Source organism: Anastrepha ludens, chromosome X (assembly GCF_028408465.1).
Source record: "Anastrepha ludens isolate Willacy chromosome X, idAnaLude1.1, whole genome shotgun sequence".
In the NCBI taxonomy this organism is placed as follows: Eukaryota; Metazoa; Arthropoda; class Insecta; order Diptera; family Tephritidae; genus Anastrepha; species Anastrepha ludens.
Window position 1 is genome coordinate 15273357 of NC_071503.1, and position 18155 is coordinate 15291511.

Sequence of the window (18155 nt, forward strand, 5' to 3'; positions counted from 1 at the left end):
CTGCACATCCGATGCCCGAGCCGTCGATTGCTCGACGGGAGGATTTCCCAAAAGTGGGTTACCTCGTGCAGAAATATCTTTATTTAGCCTCCACATAAGAAAAGAAATGCATTTTATCCCTCCTGCCAGGTTGTCGGTACGGTACTCTCCACATAGTACTTGGGTGGCCACCAATTCCGCCGTTCCGCGGATGAGTGGATACCCAATTCCTATATGAAGCTGCCCTCTTAGTTCGTGGTAAGTTAATCTCCATAGAATGGGGTTAACTCACCACTTAAGCCTCATCCCCGCGGCAAGGAGACCGACATGACAAGGGTTGTGGCCCTACTCTCAAGGCTTTCGGTGAGAGTGATTTTGGGGATGGGAATCTCTCCTATCCTTTTATTGACTATGTTTCTGAACCTTTTCCAGTTGGTTCTTAGTGGATTTTATACGGTAAGGGCGGATCAACATTAAGATCCAGATCGTACAGGATCCCTCCAATTGTCTCACATTACTGAACTGTTTTCAGACATAAGGGTAACATCGATCACTTCCTCCCATCCCCTGAAGTACTCCGTACTTGGAAAGGGGAAAGTGGGAGTGTTACCCCTGTTACATACCGACAAGTTAGTGTTAATTATGAAATCATAAAGAGACTCACCTCGGTCGTTTGTTTCGGAGCTTCCCCATAGAGTATGCCTTGCATTGGCATCGCATCCGAGAAGCAGGGTTTTGTTCGGGTTTTCCCGCACAAGTTTACGGGCCTCCTCAGGCGGTTCTGGTCTTTCGTGTGCCATGTATATAGAGGCAAGCGTTATTCTGACTCGGTCAGTGGATTCCACCTCAACAGCCGTCACATCCTGTGAACTATATATAGGAATTAAAAATGTGTTTAAGTGTTTTTTAGCTACAATACATGTTCTGGAATTACCTTCTATCCGTTTATAGTAGATATTGTAGGATTTCCCAGTGAACCCTTTCACCTCGGTGCTCCGCACCCAGGGTTCCTGAATTAATGCGATGTCCACGTCCTCCTCCGCCAGGAGAACGGTTAGGTTGTCTGTTGCAGACTGTGAATGCTGCAGATTAATTTGGACAACCGTTAAACCCATGTTTACTGGTTTCCCTTTTCGAACTCGGTGTCATCTAGCTGCATGCCAGTCAGCAGTTCGTTGGCACCATCGACCTCATCCTGCTCCTCTTCCGGGTTTGCAGAACGGAATATCTTCAGCTGGGTCTTCCTGATCCCAAACTGAAGTTTTTTTCCCCACTTTCTCCAGTGGTTCCAGACTCTCTTCTGTAATTAGAAGGAGGAAAGACCTGCTGTGCCTTTGCGGAGCCTCCGCTTTGATGATCGACCAATCGGCCATCGGCACCGAGCGATTATGCGCCTGAACGTAGGGGATTATTTGATTGGCTTCAAACTCTATGTTTGGTACCCAGATGCGAGCCCTCGGCCTTCGTGGAATCTCGCTAGCCGGAATTAGCTTGAGTTTCAAGCCTTCCCAGCTGTTCTGGATTTTACCAATCACGTTTGTCAGAAAATGCAGTGAGAATTGGTCATCGCATTTAATGACACGGTAACCGCGGACAACCTCCACCGAGTCGAAACCTGGTGTTTGGTTATCCGGATTCGCCATGACATGGTCAAAGACTATGCGAGACAACCGTGCCTCAAGCTCTGACCATTTGTCAAGCACTGGTTTTCCGCGGTTAGAAGTTTCGTCTACCAATGCCGTTTGGAGATGGTCCCGTGCCACCTCACTAAATCGCTTGATAGGTTTGGAGGCAACTACAACCTGATCCGATATCTTGTGCTTCTTTGTTACCTTCCCAGTTTCGTAATGCGAGCGGTTTCGTGTTTTGGCATCTGTCCTGTTGGCGGCTTGGAACGCCAAGTATTCATCAACCACCTTTTGACATCTTGCCTTGTCGGTCTCATCTTTGGGACGAACTTTACCTTCGGTCTCGTTTTTTCGCATCCTGCCAAGGATAGCGAGAGACCTCTGGTAAAGTTTATACCTCGAGGGACCTTTATTACCACGCTTTTTCCCCATGGCTTTAGTGGATGTTGTTGGTTGATTTATAGTTGTTGGTGTACTGTGGCCCACAGTTTTGCCCTCAACTGACCTCCAGCCAAGAACTCATCCTCTGAGGGTGCCCCAGTCATCCTAAATCGTCCTTGCTCGTACGTCTTGTCCAATTTTCTGACTGTTTTTAAAGTGCGTCCGTCACTTCCTCCTGTCTGTCTGTTTGCTTGTCCTGTAGTTCTGTCCGCGTGTTTGGTTTTTTATCAGTCCGTGCTGTCGATGCGTCAGTACGTTTTCCCGTCATTTTGTCCGTTTGTTCCGAGTTTGTTTTTCCGTCATCCGAATTTTTAGTTTTTTGTTTCAGCATTTCCTCTGGTTTGTACGGTCACCTGCCCCGCCAAGGGTGCTGCGCATGTCGCCATGCGCGGTGACCAAAGAGGATAAAGGGGAAATATCCGGTCGACCATGGCAGCGCCCCATACCATGGCAAGGCCACCGTTACAACCTGAGGCGGCCTGATATCAGGAGGGCACCGTACGAAGACAGCCTTATTTAGTCCCCGGGCTGCCAAACCCACCAAATAAGCACGGGCCGCATCACACCTTGGGTTGAGGGAGTTTTTTAACTAAGTTTACGTCTGCGACCTGTGTGGTTCGCGGGAGACCTACTCTCCTACCTTCCATATCTGTGAGGCGTTCCCCTATCCACCACCTAAGGACGAGCCCTATAGGGATAACAGGTTCCCCCAAGGGTAAAGGGTACTTCATATATTTTTTTTTAAATATAAAAAACAAAAACACAGAACAGTTGAAAATTTTAAGGCACAGGTTATTTCATGCAGTATTAATTTTTTCTTAAATTTAAGTTTAACCAATGATTTAAAAATGATTCATTACTTTATGTGGTATCCTTTGGCTTTATTAACAGCTTTTAACCTTTCTGGCCTTGACTCTACTAGCTTTTTCATTACTTCCGGTCCGATTTTGTTCCACTGCTCCAAAATTACGGTTTTTATCTGATTTCTATTGCTTATGTGATGTGTGGCGGATTTTTGTTTCCAGTAATGACCATAAATTCTCGATGACGTTCATGTGAAGTGATTGAGTCGGTGGTTCCATTAAATGTGGACAGTTCTATATGAGTCATGTCTGCACGATTGCCGCCTTGTGTTTAGAGTCATTGTCCTGGTAGAAACGGAAATCTTTAGGTATTCCATGATTCGCAGCACTTTGGAGTAGATTATCTTTTAGAATATTAAGGTACATTGTTTTGACCATAATACCCTCGAAAAACACTAAATTTCCTACGCCGGCTGCTGACATACATGCCCATGCCATTACACTGCCACCACCATGTTTCACAGTCGGTTTTATGTTGCTTTTATGGAGTTTCCGCCAGACGTAAGACATTCCATCTGAGCCGAATAGGTTGAATTTGGACTCGTCAGAAAATATTACCGTTTTCCAGAAATCAAAATCTTTAATTTCGAGCTCTCTGGCAAAGGCAACTCGGCTCAATTGATTTTTTTATTTATGAATGGCTTTTTCGTGCTATGCGACGATTAAAGTCCTTTTCACGTAGTACCCGTCGCACTGTTTCGACGCAACATGATTTGCCCACTTCCTGTTGAACTTCGTTTAGCAGTTTCGAAGCCGATAGCATTGGGTTTTCTTTTATTTTTCGAACAATTAAACGCTCATCACGTTCGTCGAAAATTTTATTTGGGGCACATCGGGCTTTATTTTGCACCCGATTTTCATTAACGAAGCGTTCAATGATATTTTGTACTGTAGCACTACTCAAACAAACTATTTCCGCAATTTTTCGCTGCGACTTTCCGCTTTGCAAATGCTTCATCACCAGTTCTCGCTGTTCAATCGTAGTACGTCGGCCCATTTTTTATATATTTTTATATTGCCCACTTGGCGATCAGAAACATACTAAAAATTGTATAGAACAATAACTATGCGCTAGTTAGATAAACTAGAAATTCAAAATACCGTTAACCAAGTGACTAGCCGCCGCCACAACATAAACAAGTGCTTGCATGAAATAAGCTGTGAGCAAAGATACCGCATTGTAGTTGCATTTCATCCCGTAGTGTGAGTGGGACTATATATCTACGAATTTTGCTCTACTCATTATGTTAGCAAATTATTCAACTAAATATTTACATTAAATTTTTTTTTAATTCCGACAATTTTTCATTCTGCAATAATTTAAATTCATAAACTAAAACTGCATGAAATAGCTGTGAGCCACTGTATGTACATAGGTATACCATATGTATGTACATACACACCCTGTTTTCTCTATAGGGCGCGTCTCCAGGTGGGTCTCCAGGGCGAGTAGATCTCTCGCGAACCACACAGGTCGCAGACGTAAACTTCGCTAAAAAAACTCCCTCAACCCAAGGTGTAACTCGACCCGTGCTTATTGGTAGGGTTTGGCAGCCGGGGGATAAAATTAGGCTCCCTCTTAATGGAGCCCTCCTGATATCAGGCCTCCTCAGGTTGTAGCGGTGGCCTTACCATCGTATGGGGCTGTGCCATGGCGGACCGATTATTTCCCCTATATCCTCATTGGTCACCGCACACGGCGACATGGGCAGCCCTCTGGAAGGGCAGGTGACCGCAAGAAACAGAAAAATAAACAAACAAAAAAAAAACTCGGATAACGCTACCAAGAAGACGGGCAACGGACGGACACACACCCAAAACGGATGGAGAAGCTGACGCACCCGTTGACACAACAGATGGACAAATGGACAACACGGACCGACACTAACGAACTGAGGAAGTTGGGAACTACCTCAGAGGATGAGCTATTGGTCTCTTGTGGCCGATAAGGCAAGGTGCCAAAAGGTGGCCTATGAGTATTTGGCGTTCCAGGCCACCCAGAAGGTAGAAGCCGTGAAACGCAATCGTTCGCAGGACGAAAACGACAAACCTACGAAGAAGCACAAAGTGTCGGTTCACACTGCTTCAATACCAAAGCCAGCCAAACGCACAGTTAATGAGGTAGCACGGGATTACCTGCAAATAGCGTTGGTTGATGAAATAACGAACCGCGATAAACCTGCATCGGGGAAGTGGTCCGAAATTGGACCTCGGAGGGTCAAGTGTCAGGACTTGATTCAATGGAGGTGGTCCACGATGAGGTGAAGTGCGATGATCAACTCTCTCTTAACTTCCTGCAAACAGCTGTGGGCAAGATCCAGAACGACTGGGAAGGTTTGAGGCTTACACTAATCCCGGCCAGCGAAATCCCTTGACGGCCGAGGGCTCGCATCTGGATACCGAAGTTCGAAGCTAAGCAACTAATTCCATACTTGCAGGTACACAACCGCACTGTTCCGATGGATACTGGAGCATCATCAAAGCGGAGGCTCCGCAAAAGAACAGTGTGTCCCTCCTTCTCCAAATATCGGAGGAGAGCATCGAGCCACTGGGAAAAGTGGACAACAAACTTCGGTTCGGCGTCAGGAAAACGCAACTGAAGATATTCCGCTCTGCAAATTCGGAGGATGAACAGGACGAGGTTGGCGGCGCCAACGAGTTGCGCCTTAACTTAACGACGCCACATCTACCAAAAACGATGGCGCTAATGAGCAGCGCCCGGCAGCATGGGTCTCAAGGTTGTCCAAAAAACTTGCAGGACTCGCGGACTCCAACGGATAACCTAACCGATCTCCTGGCGGAATCCAGGAGCCCTGGATGCGGAGCACCGAGGTGAAAGGGTTTACTGGAATCAATCATAACCTTTTCCACAAACGGACTGGAGGTAATCCCAGATCTTGTATTGTAGCTAAGAAACATTTGAACATATTTTTAACCCCATCATATTGTTCACAGGATGTAACACCTGTGGAGGTAGAAGCCAATGACGGTGTCGGCATCATACTGGCTTCCAGCTACATGGCCCATGATCGGCCAGCACCACCCGAGAAGGCTCGTCGGCTTGTGCGTGAAGCTAGAAATAAGAACCTGCTACACGGATGTGATGCCAACGCAAGGCACTCTCTATGGGGCAGCTCGGAGACGAACGAACGAGGTGAGTCTTTTTACGACTTTATTATTAATACTAACCTGACGGTATGCAACAGAGGAACACCCCCACTTTCACCTTTCCTAATACGGAGTACTTTATGGGATGGGCGGAAGTGATTGATGTTACTTTACTGTCCGAAAACAGTTCAGTAGGGGTAGACAAATGAAGGGTTTCCAACAAAAATTATTTCTCCGATCACAGCTTGATCCTTTAAGAGCTGGATCTGAGGGTGGATACTTCCTTACCGTGCCGAAACTCACTAAGAACTAATTGGAAAAATTTCAAAAAGGTAGTGAACAATAGGTTGGGAGGAATTCCGATCAGCCAAATCACTGTCACGGAAAACATTGAGAGTAGGGTTACAACATTGGAGAAGACATTCAGACATTAGGGCCTACAAGGCCTCATGTCCAATTAAATATAGCAAAAAAACATATCCTCCCTCCAATGAGATCTCGAAATTAAGGGAAGTAGCCAGATCAAATCTTAATCTCAGCTACTCAACAGGTAATTGGCAACTGTACATGATAGTCGGAGACAGAACAAAAGGGCAACTAGGGCCGCCAAGAAGGAGAGCTGGAGAGATTTTTGCTCTTCGATCGAATCTACCAAAGATTCTACGAGGCTCAGCCGTATCTTGTCCAAAAATCATTCAATGCTTTCTTGGGTCAAGATGCCAAACGGCACTTGGACTTCTACGGCAGAAGAGTCTCTAGAACTTCTCTAAAATACTAATTTTCCGGGATGTAGCGCTCACGAAAGCGACGTTGGGAGAATTCGGCGAAGCCGCTATGACCCACAGCATCTTGCGGATGTACTAGTCACAAAAGAAAAGGTTGCATGGGCAATCAAATAGTTTTCACCTTTCAAATCTCCAGGCCCTGACGGGATTTTTCCCAAGATGTTACAGGAAACTCTTGATAATATTTTGCCATGGCTAATGGAAATTTTCAAAGCGTGGCTTAACCTAGGTTATATTCCAAATACCAAAGGTAGGCAGAAGGGGACATGAGTCAGCGAAGGACTTTAGGCCATTTAGTCTCTCGGCCTTCCTTTTAAAAACAATTGATCGGCTTTTAGACATACACATTAGAAGCTCGCCAGAGAGCTCTAGTATATCAATTCCACAACATGCTTACCTCAAAGGCAAATCGACGGAAACAGCGCTTTACAAGGTAATCCGAAAAATAGAGGGGTCTCTAGCGAACAAATAGTACACCATGGCAGCTTTTCTTGACATAGAAGGCGCATTTAATAACGTTAGCACTGATGCCATCCAACGGGCTTTAATAGACTTAGGGTATGAAAATTGTATCAGCAATTGGATCATCTCTATGCTAGAAACCAGGATAGAGCTAATATGGGTAATATCAACATAACAAAAAGAGTCCACAGGGGCACTCCACAGGGGGGAGTATTATCTCCACTTCTCTGGTTATGTGTTACTAGTAAAATCTAAACAAAACTTAATGGAGGTGGGGTAAAAGTGATCGCGTACGCTGATGATGTGGTGTTAATGGCATCAGGACTGTGTCCCAATACGATCAGTGGGATCATTCAATGGGCGCTAAGCGAGCTTACCTCTTAGGCTACAGTCTGTGGCCTAAGTTTAAACGCCCATGCTATTTGCGACCAGATATAAGGTACCAACTTTTACTCTACCAAACATTAACGGACAAACCCTCTCACTTTCAGCCAGTGCAAAGTACTTAGGGGTAATTCTGGACTCCAAACTTAGCTGGAAATTAAACATTGAAGAACGGGTAAAGAAAACAGAAACTGCTTTATATGCCTGTAAGCGTATGCTAAGAAGAAGATGGGGTCTTCAACCCAAGTATACATTATGGTTGTATAAGGAGGTTATACGACCAATTTCAACGTATGGCTCGGTAGTTTGGTGGAAAGCTCTAGAGAGAGAATACAACATCAAATTACTTAGCAGAATACAAAGATAAGCCTGTGCAATAACAGTCGCTGCAATCAGATCATGTCCTAGGGAGCCCCTGAATGATCTGAAATACATTATTCCAGCAGATCTACATATCAAAAAGATGGCAAAAATGAGTTCATTTAGGTTAAATGAAGCGGGTCGCTGGAAAGGAAAAGCTCATGGTCATGCCAGTCTATTACTGCGACAAACACAGCATACCTCGATAAGGACTGACCACATCGTCCCGACGGTAACATTCAGTAGAAATTTTGTCACTATCTTTCCATCTCGGAAAAATGGAATAAGGGATTCTCACTAAACAAGTTTGACACTACAGTCTATACAGATGGCAATAAAATGTATTGTGGTGTTGGAGCTGGTATATAATCTCATGGACTTAAAATTGAAAGATCTGTGCGTCTCCCTAATGCCTGCAGTGTCTTCCAGGCGGAAGTACTGGCAATCGGGGAAACTTGTAGGCTACTAATTGCAGATCCCTCTTTAAAAAGCAATATTGCTATTGTTTCGGATAGCCAAGCTGCAATCCAGGCACTGGGTTCAGCTACAATAACCTCTAAAGTGGTGGAACAAAACAGGACTAGCCTTACCACCTTGAGCGAAAACGATAAAGTTACCTTAATCTGGGTCCCGGGACATCGGAGCATCGAATGTAATAAAAAAGCGAATGAACTGGCAAGAAGTGGATCTGCCATGAATAACGCTCCTGCTGAATCGGTACTCACTCTGAATCGCAGATTGTAGATGGAGAGATCAGACAAAATGCAAAATAAACAGAACGTTATGGCCCACGTACAACCTTAGCCAATCGTTAACATTGATAAACATGAAACGACGGGACGCGCGGAGACTAACGGCAGTCATAACGGGCTTTTGGTCTGTGGGAGAACGAGCAGCCGAAATGGGCATCCCTCACAACACACACTGTCACAGTTGTAAACAACCAGAGAAAAAGGAAACAATCTTCCATTTCCGCTGCGAATGCCCTGCCCTATGGAACAGACCGGAGTGAAATACGTAAATTTTTTCAAAGCATATCGTAATAGCAGGGAAAAGTTGCTACATATCAATACAAATTCAGGAAAAAAAAAAGAAATTTCAAATCGGTTAATATCTTCCGTTCGCGCATTGCATTTAAAATTTACAAATTTTATAATAAATTGAACAAATATTCGAAAAATTGTAAGAGCGGAAATGATGTTAGATAAAGTTCATTTTTTGTAGACTATTACAACATCAGGTATAGGTTGAAAAGAAAAACGTATACCGCTCTATCAAAGCCCCTACAGCCCCTGAAAAGAAGTGGAAAATGGCATTTTTTGTATAAATTTACGTAATTGCGGGTGGTTAGTTTCTCTATTTTAATTTTTGTATAAGTCTTCTTGAGTATATAAGTAGAATAAATTATTCCTCTCTTAGCGCGCCCACTAACCACTCTGTCTTAAAGAAGTTTTGTACAGCTCTTGGCCCGCCCTTTTTGGCCGACTCAGAACTCACCGCGTGAAGGTGACTGTACTACGAGTTCCACCCACTCTCTTCCCAACCAATCAGCCAAAGATGAAAAATTATTTATTCGGGAGTGGCAAAGTCTGCTTGAGTGTCAAATTGAGGCATAACTGTACGAGAAGTGAATGTCGCTCTTTCCCATACACTTTTGAGGACGTTTGAGTTACTAGTTTTACACAACGCTCCACAGCTTGCGTATGGCATGGAATATTTGTTAAATCTGTCGTTAATTTTGGTTCTTCTTTATCAGAAGTTAATTGCAAGATATCTTCAGAAGAAAGTCTGTCTAAAATTGTGGGGCAGGTAAGTTTCATTTCAGACCAATTAATTAATTCAAAATATTCATTTGCTTCAAAGTTTAGTTTACGAACCAAAAAGTTTCTAATATTTTTGTCTTTTGAAGGGATTTCTTTTATTTTCAGAACTCGCCTCAATCCAAGATCGCGGATCTGGATGGGCAAAAAAGGAATTTGTTTGAATGACCTTATGAACTACTGCCTGAACTTCTGAAGATAAGGTTCTACATTTTTTAATACATTCTAAAATATGTTTAGGTCCGTCAACTATTGAAGAATTTGTTTTGATTTCGAACCATAGAGGTACGTATACAGTCAAAATGTATTTTACAATTTGAATAAGATTTTTAGATGGCTCTTGCAAAGAAATGTATAATCGTAGGAACCTGTTTGCAATTGTCAACCAAAGAGAGTGTGACATTGGTCCCGGATCTCGATTTGCTAGATCTGGGGAGCAAAAACCAGCATCAATAGCAATGGCAATGTCATGTAAGTATTTCTGATGTTTACTTAAGCTTATTGCGTCAAGCGTTCGCGAAAGAGAGCATTCAATTCTCTGAAAACAACGATGGACAAAGATTCACATTTAGCCAGCTGTTTGCCAAGAAGCCCACTGAAAGACTGAGGACCTGTTGTTTTACCATCAAGTATTTCAACTAGATGCCTCAGAGGTAATTCATTAAAATGGAGGAGACAGATAGCCCATTGTAGTGGTCTTTTTAAACGCGTTTCAATGAATTTTATTGCACCATTCTTCCACCCAGTATTTGTTGGCGTACCCTCACATCCAATCACTACAACATTAGATTGATTTATACCATTTTCTTCAAAATAATTTACAATGCTGTATGCTGTGTTCTTTCAACTTTTTGAAGTAGGTACTAAATGACAAAGGTACTTTGAGCCTGGTTCTGTTATTACTGAAATGTGCTCTTCTTTTTTTATAGATTGATAACGTTTGTTCCTTTTTCAACTAAAACTAAAGTGTCATCCATCCTGCCATCAAAATACACACACATCGGGTCGTTTAATTGCTTTATTGCATTCCCCGATTCGATAAGTTTTAGTCTACATTTTTCTTTTTCTCTTCTAATTTTGCTTCGATCAACAACAAAAGAAGTATCTTTGTCCAAGAAGGTCCAGGAAAGTTGGTCTGACTTAAGTGACGAGCTTTTCTCTGCAACTTTAATGTAAGCTTTTGAGTTTCTTTGGTATCTACTGTCCCAATCTTACCTTTTCCGAGATATCTTTGAGCATATAGAAATTTGATTTCTAATGGCGGTATCTTTCTATCTTTAGGGCATGTGCAGTTGATAATAACCGGCCTGGGACAAATACACTTGTCAAAGCTTCTTTGACAAAAGCAATTGAGTGTCATCTCGCACTTGCAGTACGAAATGTCAAATAATGTTCTTGAAGATTGTGTGTCTTTGTCCCTTGAATAAGATTTACGAAGAGTGTAGTCTCGATCATGTAAATGTTTGATCTTTTCTACAACTCTTGTGTGGGAAACTATTGGAATCGAAGCCTTGGAATAAAGGGACTCAGTCTGATGAGCTACAGTATCTGCTACAACTGTGAAGCTAAACTTCTAACCAGAATTGGCAGCAGAAGGTTCTACTGTCATTTTGTACCTCACTTCTTGCCAACATTGTATAATGTCGGTATTAGTGGGAAGGACCGATGACAGCATTGGTTTAGGTGCACCAAAAAATGGGCAGTGTATGTCCTTACGAGAAAGAGACATGATTAAAATGTTTGAAGCGATTTAATGTTAAAAATAATTGAATAACCCTATAGTAGCCGTAAGCCGCTTTCACGCAAGCCTCATTTGGCATAGGCTTCCTTTGTAGATTTGGTGTAAAATTGGTGAAAGTTGATCGCTCAGAACCACAGAAATGGATAGATTAGTAAATTAAAAATCTACTACTCAATGCTGAAAGTGCTATGTATAAAAACTGAGCTCGATTTTTAATCATTTACAACTTCTACAAGTTTTCGTAAATCAGCTAGATTTGGGATAAAATTTGTAAATTTTAAATGCAATGCGCGAACGGAAGATATTAACCGATTTGAAATTTCTTTTTTTTCCTGAATTTGTATTGATATGTAGCAACTTTTTCCTGCTATTACGATATGATTTGAAAAAATTTACGTATTTCACTCCGGTCTACTATGGAAGGCAAAATGTTAACCCTGGGTAAACCGCTGTTCGAGAGTCTGGAACAGCTGTCTGGCTTAGATGTCAACGACCTGATAAGGTTCCTGAACCGCACAGACAGGATATAGTCATGCTGTAAATAACTGGTAAACAAGTTGGAAGCGAGAATGTCACAACAAAATGGTGCGGAATCGCTAGTTGGATTCTGGAAGAATCACCACTTAAACCAACCAACAATGTACATCACTGAGGGGCAAGGAGAAGACGGTCACAGCAAATAGTTGTTGTTTTTTATATGATTTTTTCGCATCAATATAGCTTAGATTTGACTGAAGAGATTAAATATATACGTAAATGCATATACATATGCATTGCCTTTCTGGCGGTTTTACCTATAAATTTGTTTAAAAGCAGTATGAACTATTTTATATAGAAAATAAATTTCTAAATATCAGTCATTAGAAAAACCAGAATACACTATTTTATATCAATTCTAATTTAAAGCAAATACAAGGTAAAATAAAAATATCGAACAAGGAAAATTGTATGCAAGACTTGAGTCAAATACGGTACAAAAATTGCGTTGAAGATTTCTCTTTCGTGCTTGTGCTAAAGCCTAATTCTATATTAATTTTGTAAATCGCTCATTTATGCCATTCGCTGTGAATATGGCTGAATCTGAATTCTCTGCTGAAATCCTCTGCTAGTGTGGTAAAAACAGTAAAAATCTGAAATCCTCCATTAGCGTGGTAAGTAAAGATCTGAAATCTTCTACCAGCGTGGTAAAAGCAGCAAAAAATCTGAAATTCTCTACTAGAGCTGTAAGTAAAGATCTGAAATCTTCTACCAGCGTGGTAAAAGCAGCAAAAAATCTGAAATTCTCTACTAGAGCTGTAAGTAAAGATCTGAAATCCTGTAACAGTATGGTAAGAATATGAAATCCTCTACTAATGTGGTAAGTAAAAATCTGAAATCCTTTGCAACGAATCTTCAATTTTGTACTCGCAAAAAAGTTATTGAAGATTTGCGCCTTCTCATTTCATTAACATTCTCTGCATTCTAAATAAATGCTTTGCTTACTATTGTCAATTGTACGCTCATGTGTACACACACTGTAATTGACAAAAAATTTGTTTTCTACATCTTTATATTTTCCTAATAAAATTTGCCACGATTTTAATTTCACATTTCTGTCTTTATATTCAGCGCTCTTATTTCTCCACAATGATGGCTGACTTTTGAACAAATATCTGAGCAAAGTGTGTGGCAAAATGAGTTTCAACCGATTATCTGGATTGGTTTTCTCTTTGTGACTTTATAGCCAAGTGACTTTGGGTTAATTTGTTTCATATATCACTAACACATTTTTAGTTTTTCGTAAACAAATCGATTCGTAGCTTATGCTACGTCGGCCCAGCGGCCAATTCTGTCAAATTCGCTGAGAGCCGGCTAACGGTCTGATATTGGCCACACCATAAAAATCTCTTCACCATGAGTTGGAGCAATAGGATGTTGTTGACGTGTTTGCTTGTTTTGTGAAACTTTTATTACCTGATATTTTTGTAGCAAGGCGAATTGAGTATCTACGGTGACGCCATTAAAAAGTAATTACATTATTTTTCGGGATTTTGACAAGTCTGACGTCAGCTCAGTTCGCAATACAAAACAAACAAAAGTAGGAAAAATTACATGTTTGTGAAAATTCAGTGAATGGCTTGGTAATATTGCTATATTTGAGATTTATACTAAACAAACTAATGAAAACGAAGTGCCTTGTGTTAAAATGTGAAAGCACAAATTAATATAAAGCCTACAAATGCAGTATTTTGCGCTTTTACGCGGAAGACACCGAGGTTAGAAGGTATGTGTGTGTACGTATAATTTCTTGTGTTTGGTTGCTTCCATTGCTTTCAACTGCTCTTTTTCTTGACAAACAAGTATTCCCTTTCCTTTTGCTTGCTTATTCATGGGCTCTTACGACAGAGAATATTGATGAATAGAGAAGTCCCACGAGCTACGAATAGTGTGAGTTGTCAAAAATGAAGTGAAACCGCGAACACTATTTCACCTCGCTTAACTCGACAGCGGGGAAGTTCTTAACAGAGCTGATTACAGTGAATTATGTACGAGTACATTGGCTCTGCTCAGTTTTTGGTTTCTGTATGAAATCAAATTGACGAATGCCGACGGCATTTGCTTGTGCATTTCTATGTTCCCTTGATAAACGAAAATTTATTCAATTTATATTTTCAAACAAATATAACCAAATAAAAAAAGACAACATTTAAAATCAAAGTAACTTTAATGTTTGTTGTTTTAATTTTAAAAGAAAAATTTAAACAAAATACAATACATTATAAAACGACCTCACATTTTGTTGTGTGCGTGTTAGTGTAAATTTTATGAAAATTTTTACTAATTTTTCGAGCCGAAATTAATTTTAGACAAGAATTCAAAGAGCATATTGGTATATTGATGAATATATATGTATATCAATATATGTTTATATACATATATTTTGTTAGTTATATTCGTGCAAAGGTTCAATTGTATCTTCAATTCTTATAGTGTTACAAATGTATGTATGTGCACACGCACTGCAGCAACAATGACCTATTTCACGACTCATTGCCTTATCATATTATATTTATGTACATTTGAATATGCATTTTTGTTCCTTTGCCAAACGAAATTTTTTTAAATTTACATGTGTACATATATTACAGGGAATAATTCATATATGTATGCATTTTATAGATAGTACAAAACTTTGAAATTTAAAATAAATAAAATAAAACTTCAAAGAAACGTATTTGCATACATATATGGGACAACTAAGTTCTATTGCATCTTTAATAAATATAGTGTTGCACGCATATGTATGCAGTGAAGCAACATGGCCTACCTCACGAGCATCACCTTATCATATTTCATGCAATAATTAGGGTGTAAATATTCGAATGATCGAATTCCTGCAAATGCTAAAACAACTTCTTCTGCATATGCATCGACGTATGTGCATGTGCGTATATATATGCACACTTGATGCCCTAACTACATATATCTAGTACGTTCAATTGATCAAATCAAAAAATTCTGTATACAAAACGCTTCATTACCAGGCACACAGGAAGATGGCATATGCAAATATAAATATGTGAATTGAATTCAAGCAAATCAATGCTTATTAATATACACATATGCATGTATAGGGTGTTTTTTTTTAGAGGTTAGGTTTTCAAGTTGGCACTACTTTTTTCGTAGATGGTCTTTTTGACAGCTGTCACTTGATTTATGCTCAGTTTGGTTTGCCATTTCATAATGAATAGACTTACACCTGATCAAGCGCGTCGGACGTTCGGTGAATGGGCCCAAAACGAGATGGCCACCGATCCCGATTTTCACAAGAAAATTTTGTTCAGCGATGAAGCTCACTTTTGGTTCAATGGGTATGTCAATAAGCAAAATTGTCGCATTTGGAGTGAACATAATCCACAAGCCATTGCTGAGACGCCGTTACATCCTCAAAAAGTCACTGTTTGGTGTGCTCTATGGGCAGAGGGAATCATGCGTCTATATTTCTTTAAAAATGAACCCGGCCATAATGTTACAGTCAATGGAGAGCGCTATAGAGCCATGATTAATGACTTTTTCGTGCCTGAATTGGACGATGTTGATGTGGACGACCTTTGGTTCCAACAAGACGGCGCTACATGCCATACAGCCAACGCAACAATCGATTTATTGAAGGAAACTTTTGGTGAGCGCATTATCTCGCGCCGTGGACCTGTGGCATGGCCTCCAAGATCGTGCGATATAACACCGCTGGACTATTTCTTGTGGGGCTATGTGAAGTCGCTTGTCTACGCAGATAAGCCCGAGACGATTGACGTCTTGGAAGAGAATATTCGGCGCGTTATTGCTGACAATTGCTGCAAAAAGTGGTCGAAAATTGGACCTCTCGGCTGGAATTTATTCGAGCCAGCCGCGGCGGCCACTTGCCCGAAATCATTTTTAAAACATAATGGCAAACCCTTATCTTTATAATAAAGCTAAATTCTTGGCCATAACATTAAATTATATACGTTTTATTTTATCTTGAAAACCTAACCTCTAAAAAAAACACCCTTTACATACAACCACACACACAGGGCACTCACTTTATTCCTGAAAATGCGTATGTCGTTCAAAGCTAAAATTCTATGCCTAGCGGCTACAAGAACAAAATGCAGTCATAGACGCAGGCGTAGCGACCATCATTCTAGTTGTCATAGCGCTGAACAGTCGCGGCGGCGCCGAACAGTTTCAACTATTGTACTGTACAACAAAAACTCATCATCAAAAAATTCATTGATAAATTCGAGCTCATAGTTCTAAGAGCAAGTACTTTCATTCATAAAACGAGCCGCCCATATGCCAATTTTCTCGACAATTCGAAAATAGTCAATATTGGAATATTTCGCGTAGAATTATTTGCCAATATTTGATAAATCTTGAATTTTTGTCAAGTCGAGTGCCCGCGGCTTCGTACATATGTATGCATCAATATATGTACGTAAATATGTGTATATGTACAATGCTGTGCCTATGAATATGCGCTGCGCCATGAGTGCGCGCTGGATTTCTTGAGAAGTTTACCGTTTTATTTTGAGCTGTCGCTAGTGAGCATACATACACACAGCATATACATATGCGCATATGTATATAAATTCACAAATTTACATTTGCATATGCCATCTTCCTGTGCGCCTGGTAATGAAACGTTTTCTATAGAGGATTTTGATTCAGTTGAAGGGATTCAACAAAGTTTTACAGACACCAGACAGACAGACATAACATATGTATATAATTTTGGATGATTTGGAAAAATTCAAATATATAGGTCATATTAAAAAGCTACCTAACATTCTTTGCTTCTAATCACCAACAAATTCTTATCGACTGCTGCTAAATTTACATAATTCAGCCACTCACTGTTAATTTTTGTTGAAAAATGTGTCTATGGTGAAATTGTCTTCGCGAGACGAGTACCCCTCGAAATTCCATACGTTCCTGTCATTGAGACTTCTCTATACATTAACCAGAGAACGTTAAATATAGAGAATTCTCACGAGCTACGAATAGTGTGAATTGTCAAAAATGAAGTGAAACCGCGAACACTATTTCACCTCGCTTAACTCGACAGCGGGGAAGTTCTTAACAGAGCTGATTACAGTGAATTATGTACAAGTACATTGGCTCTGCTCAGTTTTTGGTTTCTGTATGAAATCAAATTGACGAATGCCGACGGCATTTTGCAAGGCATTTGCTTGTGCATTTTAATGTTCCCTTGATAAACGAAAATTTATTAAATTTATATTTAAAGATTTAAAATCCAACATTTAAAATCACTTTAACTTTAATGTTTGTTGCTTTAATTTTAAAAGAAGAATTTAAACAAAATACAATACATTATAAAACGACCTCACATTTTGTTGTGTGCGTTTTAGTAAATTTGATGAAAATTTTTACTAATTTTTCGAGTCGAAATTAATTTTAGACAAGAATTCAAAGAGCATATTGGTATATTGATGAATATATATGTATATCAATATATGTATATATACATATATAATATTTTGTTAGTTATATTTGTGCAAAAGTTCAATTGCATCTTCAATTCTTATAGTGTTACAAATGTATGTGCACACGCACTGCAGCAACAATGACCTATCTCACGACGCATTCTCTTATCATATTTATGTACTTTGAATATGCATTTTTTGTTCCTTGTCAAACGAAACTTTTTTCAATTTACATATGTATATTACAGGGAATAATTCATATATGCATGCATTTTATTGATAGTATAAAACTTTGAAATTTAAAATAAATAAAAGAAAACTTCAAAGAAACGTATTTGCATACAAACATACATATATGGGACAACTAAGTTCTATTGCATCTTTAATAAATATAGTGTTGCACGCATATGTATGCAGTGAAGCAACATGACCTACCTCACGAGCATCGCCTTATCATATTTCATGCAATAATTAGGGTGTAAATATTCGAATGATCGAATTCCTGCAAATGCTAAAATAACTTCTTCTGCATATGCATCGACGTATGTGCATGTGCGTACATGCACACTTGATGCCCTAACTATATCTATGTACGTTCAATTGCACAATCAAAAAATT

At 40.1% G+C, this 18155-nt stretch overlaps 2 protein-coding genes across 2 annotated transcripts; both read right to left on the reverse strand.

The window, feature by feature from the left end:
- Window positions 1-1169: 1169 nt before the first annotated feature.
- LOC128869771 (uncharacterized) lies at window positions 1170-1964 on the reverse strand. The gene has a single exon (XM_054112376.1). It carries the CDS (start codon window positions 1962-1964, stop codon window positions 1170-1172), a length of 795 nt encoding a protein of 264 aa, XP_053968351.1.
- Window positions 1965-3542: 1578 nt separating this feature from the next.
- On the reverse strand, window positions 3543-3908 carry LOC128869773 (uncharacterized). The gene has a single exon (XM_054112378.1). The coding sequence runs from the start codon at window positions 3906-3908 to the stop codon at window positions 3543-3545; it is 366 nt and encodes a 121-aa protein (XP_053968353.1).
- Window positions 3909-18155: the final 14247 nt, after the last annotated feature.